A 24,623-nucleotide genomic window follows, 5' to 3' on the forward strand; every position below is an offset into this window, starting at 1 on the left:
TTGATAATGTATTAGTTATTCCAGATCTGTGTAAGTTGTGTGGCTGCACAGGGCACAAGGAGGGGAGGGCGGTCAGGGAGAAGTGGTCCAAAATTGTTCCCTATCTGTTGTCTGCTCTGCTTGGTCAGGGTGCATGATGGAATGGGGCACCAGCGTGCATATGGCACAGGGCACAATTCTTGTTTGGTACAGTCCTGAATGGCTCTTCTGTGCTTTAATCTTTGTTCTTTTTTGAGCAATTGTGTGCTAAATAATTTTTGAGAGGGCATGTCAGGGCAGAGAGTGGGCTTTCCATACATTACTCACACTAATTGATTAACACGTGGATAATGCGGGACCCCTTACTGCCTACAAAATAGGAAATGGTACGTGCCTCTGTGGTAAATGGTTGCACTATGCGGGAAAGACCGGTGTAAGGGTGTGTTAAAGCCATAAGAACATAACATATGAATAGCCATATTAGGTCAGACCATCTATCCCAGTTTCCACAGAGGCCAATCCAGGTCATAAGTACCTGGCAGAAACCCAAATAGTAGCAACATTCCATGCGGCCTTCCCAGAACAAGCAGTGGCTTCCCCCATGGCCGTCTCAATAGCAGATTATGGACTTTTCCTCCAGGAACTTGTCCAAGCCTTTTTTTAAACACATCTACATTAACCGCTTTTACCACATCCTCTGGAAAAAGTGGCTTAACTATTCTTTGAGTGGAAAAAAAAAATATTTCCTCCTACTGGATTTTAAAAGTATTTCCTTGTAATTTCATTGAGTGTCCCCCTAGTCTTTGCAATTTTTGATGGAGTAAAATATCGATTCACAAATTCTACTCCAGCTTAGTAAAAGAACCCCTTAGCATTTTGTTCTCAATGATGACGGGCAGTTCATCAAATTCTAATAAGCCTTAAACCATATGATGAAGGGAAAATCAGAGGAAATGTCTTTAGTATTTTGTAAATACTTAAGAGTGTTAGATGTCAGGAGAAATTGGAAGCCAAACTCATGCAGAATTTAAGGCAGTTGTAAAGACCATTAGTAAAGCAGAGAAGAAAGTTACCATAAATTGAATATGGTTTGTTATAGAGAATGACACGGGGAAAAAATCTGTCCCCGTCACTGGCCCGTCACCGGACCACCGTCCTCTTCACCGCCCCATCCCCGAATCTGCCATCCCCTTCACCACCCCGTCCCCATTCCCGCAGCATCCACCCTTCCCTCTCGCCACCTCACCGCCCTTCAGTGGCCCGAGAATCTCATTCCCTCCCCCTTATCTTTGCATCGTAAAGAAACTTAAGGAAGGATCGCTATCACCGATCGCGCACTTGACCCCTTCCCTCCCTCTCTACCTCCGGCCAAATCTATCTACATCCCTCCCCCTTATCTTCGCGGCGCTTTAGAAAAGAAACTGATGCCGGTGAAGCCTATCTGTGCCGCCCTGCAGTTGCGTGTGTGTGGGCGGAAGCTTCTCCTCTGACAATTGTCATTTTATAAACACAAATAAAACAGAGCAAGATCCAACAAAACCGATCTCCCCTCCCTTTCATAAATATCCTCTTCACTATTGTGAAAACTAAACAAACCAAATTACTACAGAATGCTACATAAAAAAATCAAGCTAACAGAATACTTCAGTCACACATGGCAGGAACAGTGTTAGGGGAGAGCAACTAGGGCAACTGCCCCCTGGTCAGAGAGAGAACCCTAAGCACAGCCTGGGCTTTGCGGTCACCAGTTATGTCTAATACCAGCTCTAGCAGGATACATGTTTCAAATCTGAAATATTCTAATCACAAAATATAAAATAAATTTTTGTTGTCTGGTAATTTTATTCTTCAAATCACATTGGTCTCAGGCTCTGGTTTTAGGTTCCTTCTGTTTTCATCGTGGCATGGCTGGCTCCTGAAGGTAAAATAGGTGCAAGAGGAGCTGGGGAGAAGATACCGAGTCTGACATGGGCGCAATTTTTTTTACCACAGGAGTAAGACTTTTCACCGCTCCCATGGGGCGGTAAAAGGTCTTGTCCCCATTCCCGCGGTAAACCAGTTGCAAATGTCTCCACTCCTGCGGATTTACTGCGGTGAACCGCGGTTTGCCACAATAAACGGTCCCCGTGTCATTCTCTAGTTTGTTACCCTATAGAAGCCCAGGATAATTAGGATGGGCCATGATGGTCTTATTTTCTGATAACTGAGGCCCTCTTTTACTAAGGCACGCTGATTAGCGTGCGCTAAACGCTAACACATGCATGTTAGTCTATGGCCGCGTTAGCATTTAGCGCATGCTAATTCTATTAGTGTGCGCTAATTGGTTAGCGCACCTTGGTAAAACAGGGGGTAAGTTAACATGAGATATTGGGTACAGGGCCTAATATTCAAAGGCCTCTCGGAAAATTGATCAGGGCTGAGACTCCTTTGATCAAGCCACGACAGAGCATTTTACCGTGGGCCGGTGAAGTAAATGCGCCGACGCTCATCCAGTTCTTATGAGCGTCGGCGCATTTATCTCGCCGGCCTGCAGTAAAGCCCTCTACCGCGGCTTGATAAAAGGGGACCTTTATACTCAAAATGTCACTAAACTCTTAATTTAGGAGCAGGGGCAAAAGGGATGGATTTGGGGGGGGGAGTTGGACCTAAGTGCTGATTTTCAGCAGTGGGCTCATAAATCTAGGCAAATGAATAGCAGGTCTAAATTTATAAGCATTAACGTCTGCATTCCTAATTGTGGATGAATTTTCAGCTGAAACGGCATAAATTTAGAAGCTGTGTTTGTCTATCAGACCTTACATTTCTTCACTAGAAAAGTTGATTTTCATCTCTAATCCTAAGTATCCTAGACTACTGCAACATCCTCTACCTCCCCTGCCCTGCAATAATGATTAAACAACTACAGACAATTCAGAATACAGCTCTGAGACTCGTCTACTCATTGAAGAAACATGACCATGTTACTGAGGCATTCATCGACTCACATTGGCTTCCAATCCAGGAAAGAATCAATTTAAATTCTACTGTATACTGTTTAAAACTATAAATGGAGACAGCCCAATCTACCTAAACGACCGCCTCATCCAAACTACCTCTACCAGGCATAGAAAAACATACACTCCATTCACTTACCCCCCAATCAAAGAAGTAAAACGGAAAAAACTATACGACGGCCTACTAGCCACTCAAGCAGCAAAAATAGATAACCAAATCTCCAACCTATTGATAACAACCCCAGACTTCAAGATGTTCAGAAAGGAAGTAAAAACTATACTCTTCAAGAAATCCCTTAATAAAGCTTAATACCATGAATACCCCTTCTTACCATCCCCTCCCCAACCCCTGATCCTTCTTATCCCTCTCTTGGAAACGATCTCTGATCTAACTGTGTAACCCTTCTTCCATAACTCTTTTTGTAATCCGCTTTGAACCAAAAGGTACTGGCGGAATAGAAATCTGTAATGTTATGTTTGTGCTGGTCTTGAAGCTTTCTTGGCTGCTATAAGCTTATCCAACAACACAGATGCATAGGAACCAGCTCTAAGGGTACTTGAGCGGTCCCAATAGTACACAAACTCTTTGACTGTGTGTGTTTGTGTGTGTCGGGGGGTCATTTCCATTAAGTTTAGCACCTCCCAATCATTTTGAGCGAAGTCGGCTCTTATCCACAGTTGTACGTGAGTTTTATAAAACTCACAGACAGTGCCTCTTCTTCAGATCCTGTGGCGTCAGAGGAACAAAGGGGGGGGGGGGGGGGTGAGAAGGAATTGGAGACTTTGTTTCATTTAACCCAAACAGTTACCCCAAGCACTCCTACCCCAAGAAAAGAACTGGTAGTGGCCCCAGTTTTCATGAGGAAATGGAGGGCCTCTTCTTCAGATTCTGTGGCGTCAGAGGGACAAAGGGGGAGAGAAGGAATTGGAGACTATGTTTCATTTAACCCAAACAGTTACCCAGGCACTCCTACCCCGAGAAAAGAACTGGCTGTGGCCCCATAATATGAGGAAATGGAAGAAAGCAGGTCACAGATGTGAGGCATGACTCAACCTGCTATCAAAAACAATCAATATTTGTTGATGTAGCTCTTCCCTGCATGCGAGTGTATCTTTCGCAAAGTTTTGAAAACAGTCTGTTTCTCATTTCTCAGTCACAAGCTTTCAGCCCGAGGCACTACCCTCCTCGCTCAGGGACTATATATTCTCCTGGTTCGCACTCAGGGACTGTACAAGCTGCCTCTGCCTTTCGACCAATTTGTCCTCTTGCATCCTTTGGTACCATTTTTAGGAAATGGCTCGTGGATTTGCTGCTTCCAAGTTGGCTCTTGGATTTCTGGTGCTGATTCTGGCGCTGAGCTACCATACAGCAGGTGAGGAGTTCAAGTTCAAGTTCAAGTTCAATTTTATTTGATGTATCGCCTATAACAATTTCTAAGCGATGTACAGTAAAATATCATAAATGATAACAAATAGTATTAAAACAAAACTTCTTAAAATTTTTGAAAGGCAGGAGGAGGAGGAGAGGGAATGGGGTATAGCAGGGGCTCAGGATCAATTAGGGGCAGAAGGTGGGTTTAAGATGATTCAAGAATTTGGATTTGTTTCATTTTCCTGAGTGCACCAGCTTTGCTTTGGTGTACTTTGAAGTTATTGAAAAAGAAAGAAAGAAAAGATGATCGATTCTGGCCTGCTCCTGGGACAGTATGTTCTAGTCCATAGATATGCCACTAATTTTCTGTTCATTACCTTAAGGAGAGTTGCTTTACCTACTTGTGCCCTGTCAGTGACTCTGTGTGTGACCATAGGCAGGTGATTTTAGCTCTTTGAGATTCAGTTTTCCTCTTCTATACTTGTCTAATAATCACCAGTTGCTACTCTTTGAGATTCTGGAATGTTGCTACTTATAAGAACATATGAACATAAGCAATGCCTCTGCTGGGTCAGACCTGAGGTCCATCATGCCCAGCAGCCCGCTCACACGGCGGCCCAACAGGTCCAGGACCTGTGCAGTGATCCTCTATTTATACCCTTCTATCCTCTTTTCCAGCAGGGAATTGTCCAATCCTTTCTTAAACCCCAATACCGTACTCTGCCCTATTACGTCCTCTGGAAGCGCATTCCAGATGTCCACCCCACACTGGATAAAGAAGAACTTCCTAGCATTTGTTTTGAATCTGTCCCCTTTCAGCTTTTCCGAATGCCTTCTTGTTCTTTTATTTTTTGAAAGTTTGAAGAACCTGTCCCTCTCTACTCTCTCTATGCCCTTCATGATCTTGTAAGTCTCTATCATATCCCCTCTAAGTCTCCTTTTCTCCAGGGAAAAGAGACCCAGTTTCTCCAATCTCTCAGTGTATGAGAGGTTTTCCATCCCTTTTATCAGACGTGTTGCTCTCCTCTTTGTTGTTTCTGCCAGGTACTTGTGACCTGGATTGGCCACTGTTGAAGCAGGATACTGGGCTTGATGGACCATTGGTCTGACCCTGTGGGCTATTCTTATGTTCTTATTTGTGAAGCCTGGAAGCTAATGTTTCTAAGTTTGCCTCATTTTTTGAATTTATGTTTATACTTGATCATTTTGCTATCGTTATGCTGTTAACAAAAATGTAAGTTTTATGTTAAACTGTACCTGTTATCCAGTGCTTTGGGTGAATCTCTTTATAAAGGTGTTTAATAAATCCCAATAAATAAAATAAATGTCTTGTTCTTACTTTTCAGATTCACAGAGCTTCAGCACCGCTTCCACAACTCCTAACACCGCTTCCACAACTCCTAACACCGCTTCCACAACTCCTAACACCGCTTCCACAACTCCTAACACCGCTTCCACAACCCCTAAGAACACTACAGGTAAAGTATTCTACACTTCATCTCCTGTTTTGACTTGTCATATGATCAGCAGTCCAGGTGTTATAGATGATTTGTCAACCCTGGAAGAAGCTGCATGCATGTTTTGGGGCTAGTTTAGATGAATGGAGCTGTACTTATGCTTGGCCTAGGGAAAGGGAATGTTAGCCTATCATTCTCTGATCTTGAGAATTAGGATTAAAAAAAAAAAAAAGAGGGAGCAAAGGGCAAAGCTGCTGTTAAATATTCTTAGCTGCAGTTCCTGCCTCTTACCACTAGAGGAGGATACTGCAAACAATTAAAACAAAATGGCAGTCACTGGAAATCCAGGGCCCAGTATGCAAAGATTTATATTTACCAGGGCTAAGTGTCTACATTGACACTCAGAGGGCCTGATATTTAAACCGAGTTAAGCACAGTTAACGCACAGTCTGTGGCAGCAGCATTAAACTGTGTAATGCCATGAATGTCGGCACAGACCACTCTGGCAGTATCTTTACACTACAGCAGGGGTGTCAAAGTCCCCCTCGAGGGCCGCAATCCAGTCGGGTTTTCGGGATTTCCCCAATGAATATGCATGAGATCTATTTGCATGCACTGCTTTCATTGTATGCCAATAGATCTCATGCATGTTCATTGGGGAAATCCTGAAAACCCGACTGGATTGCGGCCCTCAAGGAGGGACTTCAACACCCCTGCACTACAGGGATGATCTGAGGGTTTAGTCAGGACTTACTCGAGTAGCAGCAATTTTTAGTCCATTATCTAGGAAAATCCCCAAATAATTTAGGAAAGCAAAAAGGCTAATTATCTGGGTACCAGATCTGAATATCGTTAGTACCCAGGTAACTTCCGGGTAGGGATACCATATGTCCGGATTAGCCCGGATATGTTTTCTATATAGAGACCTGTTCGGGTGTCTGGGCGGTTTTTGAAAACTCAGAAGTTTGTCCAGGTTTAGGAGCTTGGGGCCGCATCTGGAGGTCATCTACGCATGCGCGCATGCCTCTGATATCACCACATCGCATCCACACATGCTTGGAGGCCATCCAGATATAGGCCTGAGCTCAGGGAAGGAAAGGAGGAAGTTAGTGTGGGGCTTGCGCAGAACAGGGCAGGGCTGAGGCGGAACCATGTGTCCTCTCTTATACTGGAAGAAATATGATAACCCTAATTCCAGGTGCTAACAAAGACATGGATACTGGAAGACAGTACCTGGATAGGGGCTGGCATTCAGTATCCAGGCATAATTCAACCTGTGGCAGTCTGCATGTACAATAATACTGACTTCTGTGGACTGAATTTCACTGAACTCTTAAATTTAGGAACAGAAAAAGTGGGTGGCAACAGGAGTGGATTTAGGGCAAGGGACAAAAGTTAAGAGTTTTCCTGAATTTCAGTACTAGTCTCCTAAATTAGGCTCATAATGTCCAGGCACTGGCATCGAATTATCTGGTTTTGTGCAGCCGTCTGTCCTTGATCTAGTTGAGTGCAATATTCACTGTAGGCCTAGATCCGTGTGCCGACCTGGCCTGTGTTCAGAACCGCCTGTGTGCTGACCCTGCCTGTGTTCTGATGTCCTGGATCAGAACTTATCAGATCTCCATCCCTACAATTCACTTGAAACCGGACTGTTTTATTCGCCCCAATTTGTCTTCTTAACCTAGGCGTTTAAGGGTTAAATATCGACAATTAACTGCATAAGTGCTGACTCTGCCTCCAGAACACCCATAAAACCGTTGGCTATGACTTTAGTGGTTAACGCTGACATTAAACCTCTCCTGCCTGGTTAAATTACTTTGAATATTGACCCTTTTTAAGCTCCCGACCTAGATAAAGATGAATTTTCAGCTGGAAACAGGGGGCAACATACAGCCCATGGCGACCAGCTTTTTTTTTTTTTTTTAATGCTGATTGCCACAGTCTGAATTTAACCTGGATATTCAATGGCCTGACTCCGTCTCTAAACCAACCCAACACTGACCGGATAGTGCCACAGTGGTCAAAGCTAATATTCAGTGACACTGTGCAGTAAAGTACCCTTGGGCATCAGCAGCTGGGCCACACAGCGCTATTTAACCTCCTCTAGGCTCCAAAATTTGGCTGAAAATAGGTCACAAACATAGAAGGAGCTCAGCTTTTCTTGAATTTTGGGTCCCCAGTTATTTTAGGACGATAGGGGATAGATTCAAAACAAATGCTAGGAAGTTTTTCTTTACTCAGCGTGTGGTGGACACCTGGAATGCGCTTCCAGAGGACGTAATAGGACAGAGTATGGTACTGGAGTTCAAGAAAGGATTGGACAATTTCCTGCTGAAGAAAGGGATAGAGGGGTATAGATAGGGGGCTACTGCGCAGGTCCTGGACCTGTTGGGCCGCCGCGTGAGCGGACTGCTGGGTACGATGGACCTCGGGTCTGACTCAGTGGAGGCATTGCTTATGTTCTTATGTTCTTATGTACTAAGAGAGAGGCTGATGGGATCCTAGTAGGTAATCTCTTGTTCCTATTTTTCAGATACTAACTCCAGTACCACCAGTATCACCAGTACCACCAGTACCACTTCCACGAGCCAGACCACCACTGCAACTACTGCAGGTAAAGTCAGTGGCGTAGTAAGGAGGGTGCGAAGGGGGGGCAGTCTGCCCCAGGTGTGGTCTTCCTCAGCGTGCCGGCACCCCTCCTCCTCTCTGCCCCCCTTTCCCACTCCTCCTCCTGCCGTGTGCACGTGCCCCTTCCTCGTACATTTTTAACTATGTCGCGAGCAGTGACAAATTTGCCACTCTCAGCTTCGGCGCTTTCTCTGATGTCACTTCCGGGGAGGAGACATCAGAGAGAGCAACGATGATGACGCGGGCAGCAAGTTCATTGCGGCTCGCACCAAAGTTAAAGAGGTACAGGGAAGGAGCGCGGGCGCAAGCCCCTGGCAGCAGGGGATGGGGAAGAGGGTGGGAGAGGGGCACCACAGTCCCAGGAGCCGGCCACCCTCACTATGCCACTGGATAAAGTATTCCAGACTTCATCTCCTCTTGAGACTTGTCATATGATTGTTAATGTTTATACCAGACATGGGCAACTCCGGTCCTTGAGGGCCAGAATCAAATCAGGTTTTCAGGTTTTCCCCAATGAATATGAATGAGATCTATTTGCATGCACTGCTTTCAATGCATATTCATTGGGGAAATCCTGAAAACCCGATTGGATTCTGGCCCTCAAGGACCGGAGTTGCCCATGTCTGGTATAAACGTTAACAATCACATGACAAGTATCAAGAGGAGATGAAGTCTGGAATACTTTATCCAGTGGCATAGTGAGGATGGCCTGCTCCTGGGGCGGTGGTGCTGTAAATGAACCCTGGGTCTCGCTCAGCTGGCAGCACAAACCCATAGACCCAGAAGGCAGAGCTTGGAATGGAACCCATTCCTCCATTCTCCTGAGACAGAGGAAATAGAGCTTGAATCCATGGCGTGATCATCTCACCTTCTCCATTTCTCTCATTCCCTCCAGCTTCAGTCCCGCCCTATGGCATTGCACTTGTGGTAATGGCCGCCATCTCCTGTGCTGTGGGCCTGTGCCTCACTGGCATCATGGTAAGATTGTCCCACTTTTCTCCTCCTGCCCCTTTTTTCGGTCTCTGATTTTAGCATTGAAAGTCAAGATGCCTCGTACTCTGCACTCACTGCCTCCTTCTCTGTTATTTCCCCTCCTAGATCTATTTCATAATGTTTGCATAAAGACTGACATATCTTGTGAGAAGATCGACATCTCATCTAAGAATACAGCAGGAGGCGAGACAAGGAGTCCTCTTTCTTCTTTCAAAATCTAAGAATTGTGTTTCTTCACTCTGTGATTATATATATAATCAGAATTTATTCTATGAACAACGTTTAAAATCAACCTATATTCTTATGTGTGCATCACGCGGCATTTAAGCTACCATAATATCAAACTGAGCCAGTCCTGGTTCCCCACTTCTCACTGTTTGCTGAGATTTCTCATTTCAGTGTCCAAGAAAATTAGGAGCTAAGATCCCAGCCTGCCCTGGAGGAAAGAGTGGGACGCAAAAGCAGGATAGGCTTCACCTATCTATGTTGACCTGGTTGTTTCTTGGAGGCAGCCCACTCCTCTCTTCACCCTCTTTTGAAAACTGCTTTCTCATTGGTGTTTTCATTCTGTAGCATTCTGGGTATTGTAGTTGCTCGGTTTCTTACTTTGGAAAAGGCAGCACTTATCCCAGAATGCTTTGCAAGTGAAGCTGGGGAAAGGATGGGCCAATGTTTTGAAAGCAGGGGATCCATCCGGTTGCTATAAAGTAAAAATAATCTTTACTGAGTCTTTTCAGAGCCTATATTTATTTATTTATTTTTATCTGTACAATATGAAATAAAATTAATAAACATCCTTTCCGAAATCTGGTCTGTGTCTCTTCTGCCTTTGATTTCTATATCCAGCATATCCTTGATGTTAAGGTAACTCTTCAGGGTAACTTTCTGACAAACCTGGGCTTAAAATTTTATAAGACTTCAGGCACTGGTATGCAGCCACACTTCATATTAGGGGGTGTGTGTACATTTTCATACCCCCAACAACCTTTTCCTTGTTTCAGCCATTTAAAAGACACTTACCTAATGCACTCATGTATAAGTCAAGAGCAGTTTGGAGACTACAATTGACCAAAATTACTATAACCCATGTATAAGTCAAGGCTGAAAATGTGTCAAATATTACTCCCTCCCTTCCACCTCTGGGTCTACCACTGCTCCCTCTCTCTCCTTCCTCTCTATCTCTGGGTCCAACATGGTTCCCTCTCTCTCAAACTTCTCCACCTCCAAGTCCAACATCACCTCCCCTCCATCCTCCTCCATCATTCTGCCCCTTTATCCAGCATCAATCTCTGTCTCTCACTTCCCCTCCCTGGTGATTGGTAGCATATATCCCTCTCCTCCTTTGCCAGCCCACAGTTTGGCATCCCAGTCCCCCCATTGACCTTATAGAGCAGTGAGAGCACGGCTGTCTGTGACCTACTCCAGAGAGCTCCCCCTGTAAGGGGAAGAGGGATTGAGACGCCAAACCTGGGCTGGCAGGCAGAAGGAGAGATGTTGGATTATGCTACTTATGGAAAAAGACCCATATGCATCTAGGGGTAGGCTTCATATTCCAGGGAGCTAGAAGTATTGGTGCATGAATCTCTCCTGACCTTGATTTGTCGAGTTATAATGGTTGATAGCAGTCCCTAGGCTTAGGGCTGCTGGTCATAAAAATGTGGTGGTTAGGAGGTGGTGATGGTCTGATCTGCCCTGATAATGAAGGGTATACAAAGTTGGAAACTCAGCCTTTGAGTTCCAGCAGCTTCTGGAAACATGCAGTGAATGTGACCCAGGCAATGCTTGGCTCTCTCTGAATGGTGGATTTAAAGAAACATGAGTGACATCATCAGAGGGCTCTTAAACTCATGCTTTGGGCTGGAGAATTGTCTTTAGGCAGATCTCCCCCCAACAGATCATGATTCAGCCAAAACGGAGGATCTTTTGCTAGGAGATTTTATCTTTTAAAACGTAAGGAGAAAGACTGCATAGTGCCTGTTTCTGTGGGAACTGTATTGTTTAAGAGTGCCTCTTATTCCCGTTGGAACAAGGAGTAAAAGTTTGAGTTTCTTTTCACAACTCCAGGAATGGTCTGTTTCATGTCAAAGAGACTGTGTAGAGAGTGCTTGCGATGGCCTGCCAGCTTACCACTGGTCCTGCCCATGGCCCTACTTTAAAGAAAAATATACTTTATGTGGCAACGTCCCAGCAGCTGGGTACCCAAGGGATCTTAGACAGAGATAAGACGACCCTCGTTTTTTGAAGGCATTTTGGAATCAAAATTTCTTGACTCATACAAAAGTATATAGGGTAATCTATTATGGTTTATTATTTTAAATATACCGCCTTTCCTAAGGTAGAACAAGGTGGTTTACAATCAAATAACGGGAACGACGAGGGCTGAGAGATGTAAAATCACCACACTCAGATTGTAAGAAACATGCAAGCCAGTAGATAAGGTGGTAAATACGCCAAATGGATCATAAAGGTCTTATTTTCTGCTACCATGATATATTGGGTATTATTTAATTTGTGGGCAGGAGAAACAGGTAGTTTATAAGTGGGGACAAATCTGTAATCTGTGAGAGGCACTCTTGCAAAAAGGAATATTACTACAGGAGAAAAGTTGATTACCTGGGCTTTAGTGATCTGGGATTCTTTCCAGGCCATAGGAGAGAGAGTTTATTTATTAAAATAATTTGTCAATCGCCTATTCCTAAGCGGCATTACAAAAGTAACATACCTAAAGTAAAAAAACACGACTTATACATATATCTTAAAGTACAAATAAATAGTTACATCTTGAAACCAAGAATTCATAGATCTTCATAGAATCATTCATCTTAAAACGTATCATTTATTGAAAAGCTTCTGTATATGTGACCTTATCCTCAAAAGAGTTGTACATGAGTGGGCTTTTTTTTAAAAAAAAAACACAACTTACAAACAGATGCTGGGCAGTCAGGGGAGACGGAATAGGAGAGTTAGCTTCCTGTAGCCCCTCCCTAGAGAAAAGAACAGGTAGTGGCCCTGGTTTATAGCATCAGCTTTTGCTGCCCTCTCTGAATTGCAGCGAACCCGTTGGCCGTGCTATGCCCCCTTCCGGACGACGCCTTGAGCGAAACTCGAGTCGAAGGGAGGCCAGTAGTCCAGCGAATATGGGGTTGTAAAAGTTTCACAGCATTTGATTGAGATTTCAAAAGCAAACTGTCCAGCATTATCGTTAAATCCCTACCTCCACTAATCTCTTCATCCTAAACTAAACTAAACCTTAGGTTTGTATACCACGCCATCTCCGCAAGCGCAGAGCTCCGCACGGTTTACAGAGTTAAGAGGAAAGGAACTACAATAAGGGATAAAGGAGAGGAAAGAGAGGGACAGAATACTGGAGAATGGGAGGTGATTAGATTTTTGCAAAGAGCCAAGTTTTCAAATGTTTGCGGAAGGATTGGAAGGAGCTTGAGTTTCTGAGCGGGGATGAGAGGTTGTTCCAGAGTTCTGTGGTTCTAAAGGGGAGGGATGTTCCAAGTTTTCCTGCGCGGGATATACCTTTTACAGAGGGGAATGATAGTTTCAGTTTTTGGGAGGGTCTGGTGGAGTGTGGGTTTGAGGAATTCCAAAAGAGCGGGATGACGGGAGGAAGGACGCCATGTAGGATCTTGAAGGCGAAGCAGGCACATTTAATTTATCCTATTCAGATAAGTAACGTTCATATTTATCATTACCTATTATACGATACATCTAATATTTTAATATCGTGTTACTTGGAGGGCAGTAAGAGGGACTCTCTATGTGCTATGACGGTCCCTCTGTACAACCATTGCTGGCATTTTTATGACACTGTTTGGTTGGTGACTGAGCACTATATATAATTTAGAATTCTATTAGCACATATTTTTATGTGGCACTCGTAATTGAGCGTTTCTTATCTTCTTTTTTTTTTGCTGTTCATGATGATTTTCAAATATCTGAAGAAGTAACTTGTGGAGAGATTTTTGCATAATAGCATCAGCTTCCTAACACGAGGAAACAGTAGCAGAGGCCTGAGACATGACTCAGCCTGAAATCAAGAATGATAATGAGCATTTGCAGATATGGCTCTCCATGCATGCGCCTCTGAAAAGTTTAGGAAACCGTCTATTCCACATTTCTCAATCCCATACTTTCAGCTTCAGGCACTGCGGCACCTGGATCATTCCAACTCCATGAGGGATAATTGCAGTTTGAGGAATGCCCTCCTTGCCCAGGAACTATATATACTCTTGTTTGTTTCTCCGGGCCAGTACAAGCTGCTTTTGGTTTTCTATCGATTTCTCCTCCGGCATCCTTTGGCACCCACTTTTTTGGACATGGCTCTTGGATTCGCTGCTCCCAAGTTGGCCCTTGGGTTTCTGGTGCTGATTCTGGCTCTGAGCTACCATACAGCAGGTGAGAGAAAAAGCGGTATAACAGGGGTTCAGGAGCAATTGGGGGCAGAAGGCGGGTTTAAGATGGTTCAATTTTGCTTTTGTGTGCCTTGAAGTTATTTTGAAGAGAGAGAAAAGATATGAACAATCCTTCCCCCCCTCCCCTCTCCCCCCCACCTCCCGTTTTACAAAGCCGTGCTAACGGCTGCTGCTGTGGTAATCGTTCCGACGTCCATAAGGAATTAATGGACATTGGAGTGTTTGCTGCACAGCTTTTTAAAAGAAGCCCGATGTTCTGTTAGAATACAAGAGGTGCAGGTCTAAGGCTGTGTTTCAGGCCTGCTCTTGGGACCTCGAATTCTAGTCTATAGATCTGCCAGTAACTTTACCTTGGAGCAGTGATTCTCAAACCTGTCCTGGGGAAACTTCAGCCTCTCAGGTTTTCAGGATATCCACAATGAATATGCACGAGATCGATTTGCCTACACTGCCTTCTTCTTACGCAAATTTATCTCATGCATATTCTTTGTGGATATCTTGAAAACCTGAGTTCTCCCAAGACAGGTTTGGGAATTATTGCCTTAGGAAGAGTTGCTATATCTATTTAAGCCCTCTCGGTAACTCTGTGTGACATAAGACACATTATTTTAGCTCCCTGGGCAATTAAGTCTTCCTCTTCTACACTTGGCTAATAATCACCAGTTTGGAAGCTGCACAGCAGTTCAGGTTATTATAAATATTTTGATGACTTGTCCACTCTGGAAGTAGCTGTAAGCGTGTTTCTGAAGTATAAAACTAGTCGAGTTTAGATGACAGAAACTGTTGTAGGAAAAGGTGATGTGTCTACTGTCCGGAACAGAATGTATCACTGTCTAGCATGAGGGTTTGAAGGACCAGCTTTTAAGAAAAGGAAGTGCAAGGGGTTGCCCTTACATGTCCTCAGCTGCACTTCCTGCTTCTTATGGAGAGGCATGGCCACCAATTAAAAACAAAATGGCAGATGTTGGAAATTCAGGGTTCAATATTCAAAAGATTTATGCTTCTACCTTGGCCTCCTTGAAAAATTTACTATAACTATAGCTACGTCCCAACGTTTATAGTCAAAGAACTTATATTTAAATGGAGTTAACCGGGCTGGAAAGGCTGCAGCCCAGTTAACTTATGATCTGTGGGTCAGCCCAAACTGTGTGATGTCACTGAATGTCAGCACAAACCAGTCAATATCTGGGCCATGCAGGAGAGACTGGGGGATGGAGTAGGGCAGAGGCTTGACTTACCTAGGGACAGCAATTTTCAGTTCACTATCCTATTAAGTACCTGGATAAAGTAAATACAACAAAAAGGTCACCTCTGACCTGGTTACTCAAATCAAATACCTGTACTGGTGCTGGCATTCAACATCTGGGCACAATCGAGCCTGTAGCACAGGGGTGTCAAAGTTCCTCCTCGAGGGCCGCAATCCAGTCAGGTTTTCAGGATTTCCCCAATGAATATGCATGAGATCTATTAGCATACCATGAAAGCAGTGCATGCAAATAGATCTCATGCATATTCATTGGGGAAATCCTGAAAACCCGACTGGATTGTGGCCCTCGAGGAGGGAATTTGACACCCCTGCTGTAGCATAAGGCTGCCAACTAGATCCAGATTTGCAGGACAGGGTTGATTCAGTGCATGCTGGGACCTGTAGTCTTGTTTTTCTTAGGGCATACAGTGAGGAAATCAGAACTACAAGTTCCTGGTATACCCAGGACTGGATCAACCCTGCCCATCTGGATCCAGTTGGCAGCCTTGCTGTGTTTACAGCAACTCTGACCACTGCAGGATGATTATTGTCCCCCAAATTTGGCTAAACGCCTAAATTTAGGAGTGTAAAAAAATGGGTGGGAACAGGCGGGCTGATTTAGGACAGGAGGGTAAAGGATTTTCAGCATTAGACTCCTAAGCTTCTAAATTAAGATGAATAATTAACTTGTGAAAGTGTTTTTATAAAACACAGACGACCATAGGATGAATTAGACCCAAATATTCAGTGCTGTGTCTAAACCACATGCAGGCATTGAGTATCCAGGCCTCTCACAGCTGTCGGAATCTATCTGGATACTGGCCAATATTCAGTGTCTGGATTGATAACCAGGCAGAATAAGGGCTGCTATTTGTGAGGCCTTAGTTGTTTATATTTTTATTGCTATTGAGACAGACATAGGGAAGGCACTGTTTGTCCTGGGATTGGTAGCAAGGAATTTTGCTACTCTTTGGGGATTCCACATGGAATGTTGCTACTGTTTGGGTTCTGAAATCTCCCTTACTCTTTGAGATTCTGGAATGTTGCTACTTTTTGGGGTTCCAGAATCTTGTTTACTCTTTGAGGTTCCGGAATCTCCCTTACTCTTTGAGATTCTGGAATGTTGCTACTCTTTGAGGTTCCGGAATCTCATTTACTCTTTGAGGTTCTGGAATCTCGCTTACTCTTTGAGATTCTGGAATGTTGCTACTCTTTGGGTTCTGGAATCTCACTTATTCTATGAGATTCTGGATTGTTGCTACTCGTTGAGGTTCCAGAATCTCCCTTACTTTTTGAGATTCTGGGATGTTGCTACTCTTTGGGTTTCTGCCAGGAACTTGTGACCTGGATTGGCCTCTGTTGGAAGCAGGATACTGGGCTTGATGGACCATTGGTCTGACCCTGTGGGCTATTCTTATGTTCTTATTTGTGAAGCCTGGAAGCTAATGTTTCTAAGTTTGCCTCATTTTTTGTATACATGTTTATACTTGGTCATTTTGCTATTGTTATGCTGTTAACAAAAATGTAAGTTTTATGTTAAACTGTACCTGTTGTCCAGTGCTTTGGGTGAATCTCTTTATAAAGGTGTTTAATAAATCCCAATAAATAAAATAAATGTCTTGTTCTTACTTTTCAGATTCACAGAACTCCACCACCGCTTCCACAACTTCTACCACCACTTCCACAACTCCTACCACCTCTTCCACAACCACTACTGGCACCGCTACCACCGCTTCCACAACTCCTAACACCGCTTCCACAACTCCTACCACCGCTTCCACAACCACTACCGGCACCGCTACCACCTCTTCCACAACCTCTACAAGTAAAATATTCTACACTTCAACTCCTGTTTTGACTTGTCATATGATTGTGAACCTGTGTACTGCAATTAAATGATAAGCCCATCTTCTGCAATTAGACATTGCCCATTAGTGTCTTCCTCATCACTGGGGACTGGACCCCAGATCTCGCCCCAGCTGAGTCAGAGAAGATAAGATGAGGAACGATGTGAAACCCAGATCTTCTTCTCTGATACTGCTGAGACTAATCTAGAGCCTGCTGAGACTAATCTAGAGCCAGGTCTTGGATCATAGTGTGATCATCTAACCTTCTCTATTTCTCTCAATCCCACTAGCTTCGGTCCCAAACTATGCCATTGCACTTCTGGTGATGCTCTCCTTCATCATAGTCCTTGTTCTGTGCATCTGCTGCTCCTGGGTAAGACTCTCTCCCTCTTATCGCATTTTTTCTTTCTGATTTTAGTACTAAAAGATAGGACATCTTTTATTCTGCATTCATAGACCCCCCTCTCTCTGTCATTTTCCCTCCCAGGGGTATTTCGTATGGAGAGCATAATGACCGACATCTTGTGAGAAGATCGACATCTTATCTGAGAACACAGGAAAGTCTTATGCTGAGAGGAAGCGAGACATGGAGCCTTCTTTTGTTCACAATCTAATAATTTTGATTCTTCACCCTATATATACATGTATGAATCTAACCAGTATTTATTCCATGTACAGTATTTAAAATCATTCTATATACTTGTGAGTGCATCACGCAGTATTTAAGAGCATGATGTCAAACTGAGCCAGTTCCTCACTTCTCACTGTTTGCTGAAATTTCTCATTTCAGTGTCGAAGAAAATTAAGAGCTAAAATCCCAGCATGCCCTGGGGGATAGAGCAGGATGTAAAAGCATGATAGGCTCCACCTAACCCTGTTGATCTGGAGCTGTTTATTCCCATGTTGCATGGAGACAGCACATCTCCCTACCTCTTAAAGCTGCTTTCTGATTCGCTATTTCCTTCTGTGGCATTCTGGGTATTGTAGTTCTTGAGTTTCTTACCTGGGAAAAGGCAGGACATATTGCAGAATGCTTTGTAAGTGAAGATGGACAAAGGATGGGTGAATGTTTTGAGAACAGGGGAATTTCATCTGGTTGGTCTAAAATAAGAATCTTTACTGAATCTTTTCAGAGCCTGTAAACCCTTTTTCTGTATGGTATGGAACAAAAGTGAATAAATGTGTCATTTATCAAATCTAGTCCCTGTCCCTACTGTCTTTGATTACTGTATCCACATTTGGCATTAAGGAACAGATATATATATATTTCTGAGAAAGCAAAGGAACGTACGTGTGAAACCAATTTAAAGGAACAGTCCTCCATTCATACCCCAACAATTATTCCCTTTCTCACCCTTGCAATGAATGCCTAATCTGATGAACCAGTGCCTTGCATGGGACTGTCACCTTTGATGTTATCTACATGACATGAAACATTTACTGGCTGATGGGAAAACCAGGAGCCATGGGACAAGAGTCCTGGACTTGGAGGCATGAATTGAAACATTTATATAATGGATTTCTCAGTATTAAAAGTCCTGACCAGTGAGCGTTAGCTGTGAGCAGACAGAGCTGTCATCACTTTCTGCCTGTGCAATGGAGAATGGAGGAATGGTTTACTGGTGAGAACAGTAGGCTGAGAAACCAGATTCTCCTAGGACAAGCAGGATGAGTCAGCCACATATGGGTGTTGTTCCAACAGCTCCCAATAGGCTGAGAAACCAGAATTCAGATCTTGCTTCTTCTACTGTCTTTCTTTGTGTCTTTGGGCGCTCTCTCCCCTGCCTCATCAACAATTTGAGATTATAAGTCCTCTGGGGAAGGGAAATGCCTATTGTATCTCAATTTCGAACTCGGCTTAAGTTCAAATGTGGAAAACTGTTTAAAAACCTCTACCAAATGCTTTGTTACTCTTCTCCCACTATAAGCTGGCAGCGCTGTGTCATCCATTGCCCATTCTGAGGTAAATTTAGTACCCCCATGTCTCCAGACTATTAGCCAGTCATGATTTCTGTCATGAAAAAGAGGCCACTTGTCTAAAAACCAAAACACCTGGAGGATGTACCAGAAAGAAAACTATTGGTAGCCCTCATACTGAACAGATACTAGACTAAATCTATAATATAGTTAGCTTGATGAGATTTTTATGATTTAAACCCAAAGGAGAAGAGACTCTCCAATAAGTTTTCAGTTCTCTGCATTAATTCTATTCTTCAATCAGATTCAAATTAGAATAGTCCATTGAAAATAATTAACTTTTTGGTTACAATAAGGACATAAGAATAGCTTTACTGTGTTAGACCAATGGTCCATCAAGCCCAGTAGCCTGTTCTCATGGTGGTCAATCCAGGACCCTAGTACCTGGCCAAAACCCAAAGAGTAGCAACATTCAATGCTACCGATCCAGGAAGCAGAGGCTTCCCCCATGTCTTAATAACAGGCTATGGACTTTTCCTCCAGGAATTTGTCCAAACCTTTCTTAAAACCAGCTACGCTTTCCGCTTTTACCACAGCTTCTGGCAACGCGTTCCAGAGCTTAACTAGTCTATGAGTGAAAAAATATTCCCTCCTATTGGTTTTAAAAGTATTTCCCTGCAGTAATCTCAGTCAACAATAAGTACCTATAAACATCTGGATTCATCAAAATGACAAGTGCAGCTTCCACCCTTTGCACATTATGCAGTCAAGTGACAGAAAAACTTACCCTCAATGAGAGCCAAACACTGAGCAAAGAGAAGACTACCAGAGATTTGATATATTAACCTTAAATATTGTATAAACAATTATTCCCTATCTCCTCTTCTTTCTATTTTAACACTCAAAATGCTGAGAAACATAGCTAGAATATGTATAGGACTTGGACTGCTGATAATACTACTAGGACAATTAACAGAGGACATATTATCGAATAGACAATTACCTATTAAGGTGACCAATAGAAATCATGTAGAGCCCAGGGTAGACCCTTCATACACAAATGAATACTCAAAATGCCTCATCCCAGAAATGAGGCAAATGGAGGTTGTCATTGGTAACAGACCCCAGAAGAAGCTACACAAGAAACCAGACAACGGTAGATCGATTAACAACCTTAGGACTTGAAAGGTAAAACATAACGCCTCCTCAAACAAGTTCAAGTTTCAAGTTTATTTTTAACTTATTGAATCGCTTAATTTAATTTGCTAAGCGATTTACAAATAAAAAGGAAGAAAAAAGTGTATACATTAGGTTATTTATAATTAATTAAATAAGTTTGACATACTGACATACAAACTAACAGATACATAAGGGAAGAGAGGGCAGAACTACAATTGTATATATAAAAGGTAACATAGATGGTAAAAACAGCAAGGTAAGGTGAATAAAATTAAAAGAGGAAAAGAGAGAGAAAAAAAGATAATCGTCAAATATGATTTATAAATTAAAAGCATCTTTAAAAAGGAAGCTCTTCAGAATACCTTTAAAATGTTTTAGGTCATTTTCCTCTCTTATATACTGAGGTATATAAGGTCATATAAGGTATATAAGGTCATATAAGGTATATAAGGTCATTTTCCTCTCTTATATACTGAGGTCATTTTCCTCTCTTATATACTGAGGCCCCATAATTGTGGGGCCATTACAGAAAAGATATCAAGGCGACGAGTTCCAATAACTTTTAATGACGGAACTGTTAAAAGTTTTCGATTAGTGGACCTTAAAGAACGTGATGTACTATGGGGAATAAGTAATTTATTAATGAATTGGGGTTCGTTTGAGGACAATGTTTTAAAATCTAAAAGCAAAATTTTGAAAGTAATGCGATGAGCGACAGGAAGCCAGTGCGAATCAATCAGGAGTTGGTGTAACATGATCAAATTTTTTACGGTTGTATATTAGTTTGATGGCGGTATTTTGAACTATCTGAAGTCGCCTCTTTTCTTTTTGGGTGACATTTATTAATAAAGAGTTACAATAATCAAGTTTTGAAATAATTAATGAGTGGATCAATATATTGAGTTCTCCCAATCCCTGGCTACTGTACTCATGCTAGCTCTCTGATAAACAAAGCAGGGACTGGCTAATGCAAAAACAACCAGGATTACTACTGGTAACTGAAACCTGGCTACAATTACAGGATGACTGATAATAAGAGATCTTCTTTCATACGGTTACAAAATATTACATCTATGCAGAAAGAAAAAAGAGGCGGAGGGGTAGCAATCATTCATAAGAACACGGTGCGCTAGTGTGCTGCAGTCGGTTCCAGGTGTACCCCGCCGAGATGCCGGCAAGGAGGAGAGGCACTGGTGCTGACTGACTGCTTACAGGATGTACTTCTTGTGGCGAGAGGCTCGTCTTGTAGGCAGTCAGGCGGTGCCAGCGTCTCCTCCTCTCCCCGCACCTTCCCTCCACCCGGATCCCCCACTGGCAAAGTAACAGGCTCAGGGTCACGGCCGGAGGGCCTCCGCGCATGCATGGATGTCATACAGTGATGATGTCATACATGAGAGTCATACAGTGATGATGTCATACAGTGATGATGTCATACATGAGAGAGTGTGGCGCACAGGGGAGAGTGTGGCGCAGTGGTTAAAAAGTGCCAAAAAGTGAACGATGTGGATATGGTTCAATCAATGATCTGAAACAATGTCAAAACATAGAATTTCATTTCTGTAAATTGGCACTTAATGATATAAGATAACACTCTTTTCAATGGCAAAATAATGCTCAGAATTTAGGAAGTTGGTTGGTTGGGCTGAGAACTTTTCAGCACCCCCCTTGTATTAGCAATCCATAAATATGTAATGTAATGTAATGGTGTGACAAACATCTCAAACTACTGGGAAATAGTAATAAAAAAGAGACAGGGCAGTGGTATTATGTATAACTATTTATTATTCAATTTTCTATATACCACTAGCTCCTTCCCACTTCCCAATACCACATCCCAATACTTTTTCGAGACCTAGACCCTTAATGCCCCTTTTCCATCCTCCTCCTCCCCCCCCCTTCTGATCTACTCCCCTCCCCCTCCTCTCCCCCCTACTCCTCTCCTTGCGGTTCGCAACTCTACGATCATTTTGATATGTAACCTCTTGTAACTACTCTCTCCTTGCTGTTTGCAACTCTATGATCAATTGGATATGTAACCACTTGTAATCTCTGTTTAACTAATGTGAACTGCCTAGAACTCTTTGGGGTATGGCGGTATACAAAAATAAAGTTGTTATTATTATTATTATTATTTCCGATTCCCCAAAGCAACCTCATCTACTCTTTATCTCCTCTAGAAATTACCAGATATCTTCTTCTTGAAATATGTTTTTTGTAATTCTTTTATAATCCGCCTTGAACCGCAAGGCAATGGTGGAATAGAAATCTTTAATGTAATGTAATTGTTCTCCTAAGGGAATTCAGAATGGTTTACATGAATTTATTCAGGTACTTGAGCATCTTTCCCTGTCTTTCCTGGTGGGCTCACAATCTATCTAATGTACCTGGGACAATGGGGGGGGGGGATTAAGTGACTTGCCCAGGGTCACAAGGAACAGCACAGGTTTGAACCCACAAACTCAGGGTTTTGAGGCTGTAGCTTTGACCACTGGTCCACACTCTCCCCCAAGATGCCAAGATCCATTGTTCTAACAAAACAGCATCAATAATCTTTTCTCTCTTTTTAAAATAACTTCAAATCAGGTTGATATTGGTTTCTTTTTATGAACAGTATATACTCATGGCTTTCTCTTAGGAATCAATAAATTTATTTTTTCCCATATTCATGTGTTCCATTTTCAAAACCATTGCTTGTCCTGTTTGATGCACATTCTTTCAACTTTCTCAAATAATCATGATCAAGGAAGAGGGGTTTTTATAGGAGCCACTGATTTTATTCCATAGAGTGAAATACTGACCATAGTTGTAATCAAAATACAGATGATGGTCAGTGTTAAGGACCAAGCCATTGATAACATAACTTAGATATTGTGGGACACAATAACCACCATCATGAATTGATACAATCCAGATATTGACAAAGATGTAGAGACCTAAGTAAGCCACTTGGTGTAAAGGAAAAATAAAAGGATAAATATGATACAGCAGACTCTGAAGGAACCCATGGAAAGCATGGCTTGCAAATGGAGAAGGAACCTTCCATATATGATGGGGCTTGTGAAAAGTCTTAAAGCTTAGGATGGAGAAATTGATGGATCCAATAGATACCCAAGTCCGTGAAGAAAATAAACGAAAGTATACTGAATATTATTTCAAACCAGCCATATGGTGAGTCTTCAATGTTGTTATAAAGTCTGCTGTACCCTCTGACTTCGACAAAAAAGAGAGTAACAGTGGGAATACTCATCCATGGCATGGACTGCACTGAAAACTTGATCTCATGCTGCACCTGGTTCTTCAAAACTGTGGATGTTTCATCAAATTGTAGTAAAAAAAAAAAAAAAAGATAATAACTGAGTATTCCAAACAGGAAGTAAATGATAAGTCCACCAGTATTTGTCACAATAAGGAGACATGTCGAAGGCCATCATCCTCTGGCCAGGTAGCTTGATATACATATGGTGTAAAAATGTAATAATCTGCATAGTTCAGTACCAAATCCATCTTTATACCTGAGGTAAGAGGGAGGGTTGCGGGAGAGGACTCTGCACGCCAACCCAATGATTCCTGTCACTCCAGTCAAAGTTCAAAATGTTGTCTATGCACCTCCAACTGCTACCAATCCACATTAAAGCTAAGGTTCTGCAGCAGCTCGATCTCCTAAACTAGTCACCCATTCACCCGTGCCACCCACCAGAGGTTCTCAAGAGATTTTCCAGTCAACCAGCCTTAAGCAATGGGAAGTCTACCTTATCTGCAAGAACATGATCAGAGAGCCTTTCTATTAAGGAAAAGGTTATAGTAGAGAGTACCAATGCCCTCTAGTGGTCATTATGGATCCTCACACTGGAACACCTTTGGTTCATTCTGTTAAAGTACAATAGAGACCGAGGCTACCCAGTGCTCACTAGTGGTCATTAGGGAACCACATACAGGAGCTCCTTTGGTAAAGAAACAGAAAATGATGATAGGTAAAGGCCCATATGACCCATCCAGTTCTCTCCTTTGATTATATTCTATTAGAGGAAATGTCACAGAGATAGAGACTACCCAATGCCCTCTAGTGATCATTAGGAAGCCATACACAGGAACTCCTTTGGTTGTCTTCTCTTTACAAAATAGTCACAACATCTTACTCTTATAACAGAAAATGAAGAGTTTGGGAGTAATCCTTGATACCTCATTAAAATTTCACAGCCACATTGTTGCAGTAGTCAAAACTGTTTTCTTTAAAATAAGGATGGTGTTAAAACTATGGGATTTGCTGTCAGCTATGAACTTTAGATTGGTTATGCAGAGTTATGTCTTACCACATCTAAACTATTGTAATTCTCTTTTCTGCTGCTTGCCGAAGACTTCACTCAGAGCACTTCAGGTGGCTCAAAATACCATTGCCAGGGTAATAGCTAGATTGCCCCGTTATTTCCATGTTACACCTGTGCCGACCGAACTTCACTGGTTGCCGGTTGTTTGGAGATTACAATTTAAGCTTCTAACCTTAGTATTCAAATCTTTCTGGGATCTATTGCCCAAGGTGATTGCTTCACCCTCTCCAAGGTAGGGAGAACGAGAGGGCACTCTCTAAAGT

General features: G+C 42.7%; 2 protein-coding genes and 1 pseudogene across 2 annotated transcripts; 2 read left to right on the forward strand and 1 right to left on the reverse strand.

Annotated features, from left to right (window-relative positions):
- The first annotated feature begins 4,212 nt into the window (after positions 1–4,212).
- On the forward strand, positions 4,213–10,188 carry LOC117346804 (cell wall protein DAN4-like). The gene is made up of 5 exons (XM_033916913.1): positions 4,213–4,345; positions 5,691–5,822; positions 8,335–8,415; positions 9,325–9,407; positions 9,528–10,188. The coding sequence occupies exons 1-5, from the start codon at positions 4,267–4,269 to the stop codon at positions 9,549–9,551; spliced, it is 399 nt and encodes a 132-aa protein (XP_033772804.1). The 5' UTR covers positions 4,213–4,266; the 3' UTR covers positions 9,552–10,188.
- A 3,511-nt stretch (positions 10,189–13,699) lies between these two features.
- Positions 13,700–18,048, forward strand: LOC117346362 (putative uncharacterized protein DDB_G0283467). Its single transcript, XM_033915785.1, has 4 exons — positions 13,700–13,829; positions 16,729–16,917; positions 17,230–17,312; positions 17,427–18,048. The coding sequence occupies exons 1-4, from the start codon at positions 13,751–13,753 to the stop codon at positions 17,448–17,450; spliced, it is 375 nt and encodes a 124-aa protein (XP_033771676.1). The 5' UTR covers positions 13,700–13,750; the 3' UTR covers positions 17,451–18,048.
- Positions 18,049–22,759: 4,711 nt separating this feature from the next.
- Positions 22,760–23,539, reverse strand: LOC117346330 (annotated as a pseudogene).
- Between the last annotated feature and the right edge of the window lie 1,084 nt (positions 23,540–24,623).

The sequence above is a fragment of the Geotrypetes seraphini genome, chromosome 12 (assembly GCF_902459505.1).
Source record: "Geotrypetes seraphini chromosome 12, aGeoSer1.1, whole genome shotgun sequence".
Lineage (NCBI taxonomy): Eukaryota > Metazoa > Chordata > Amphibia > Gymnophiona > Dermophiidae > Geotrypetes > Geotrypetes seraphini.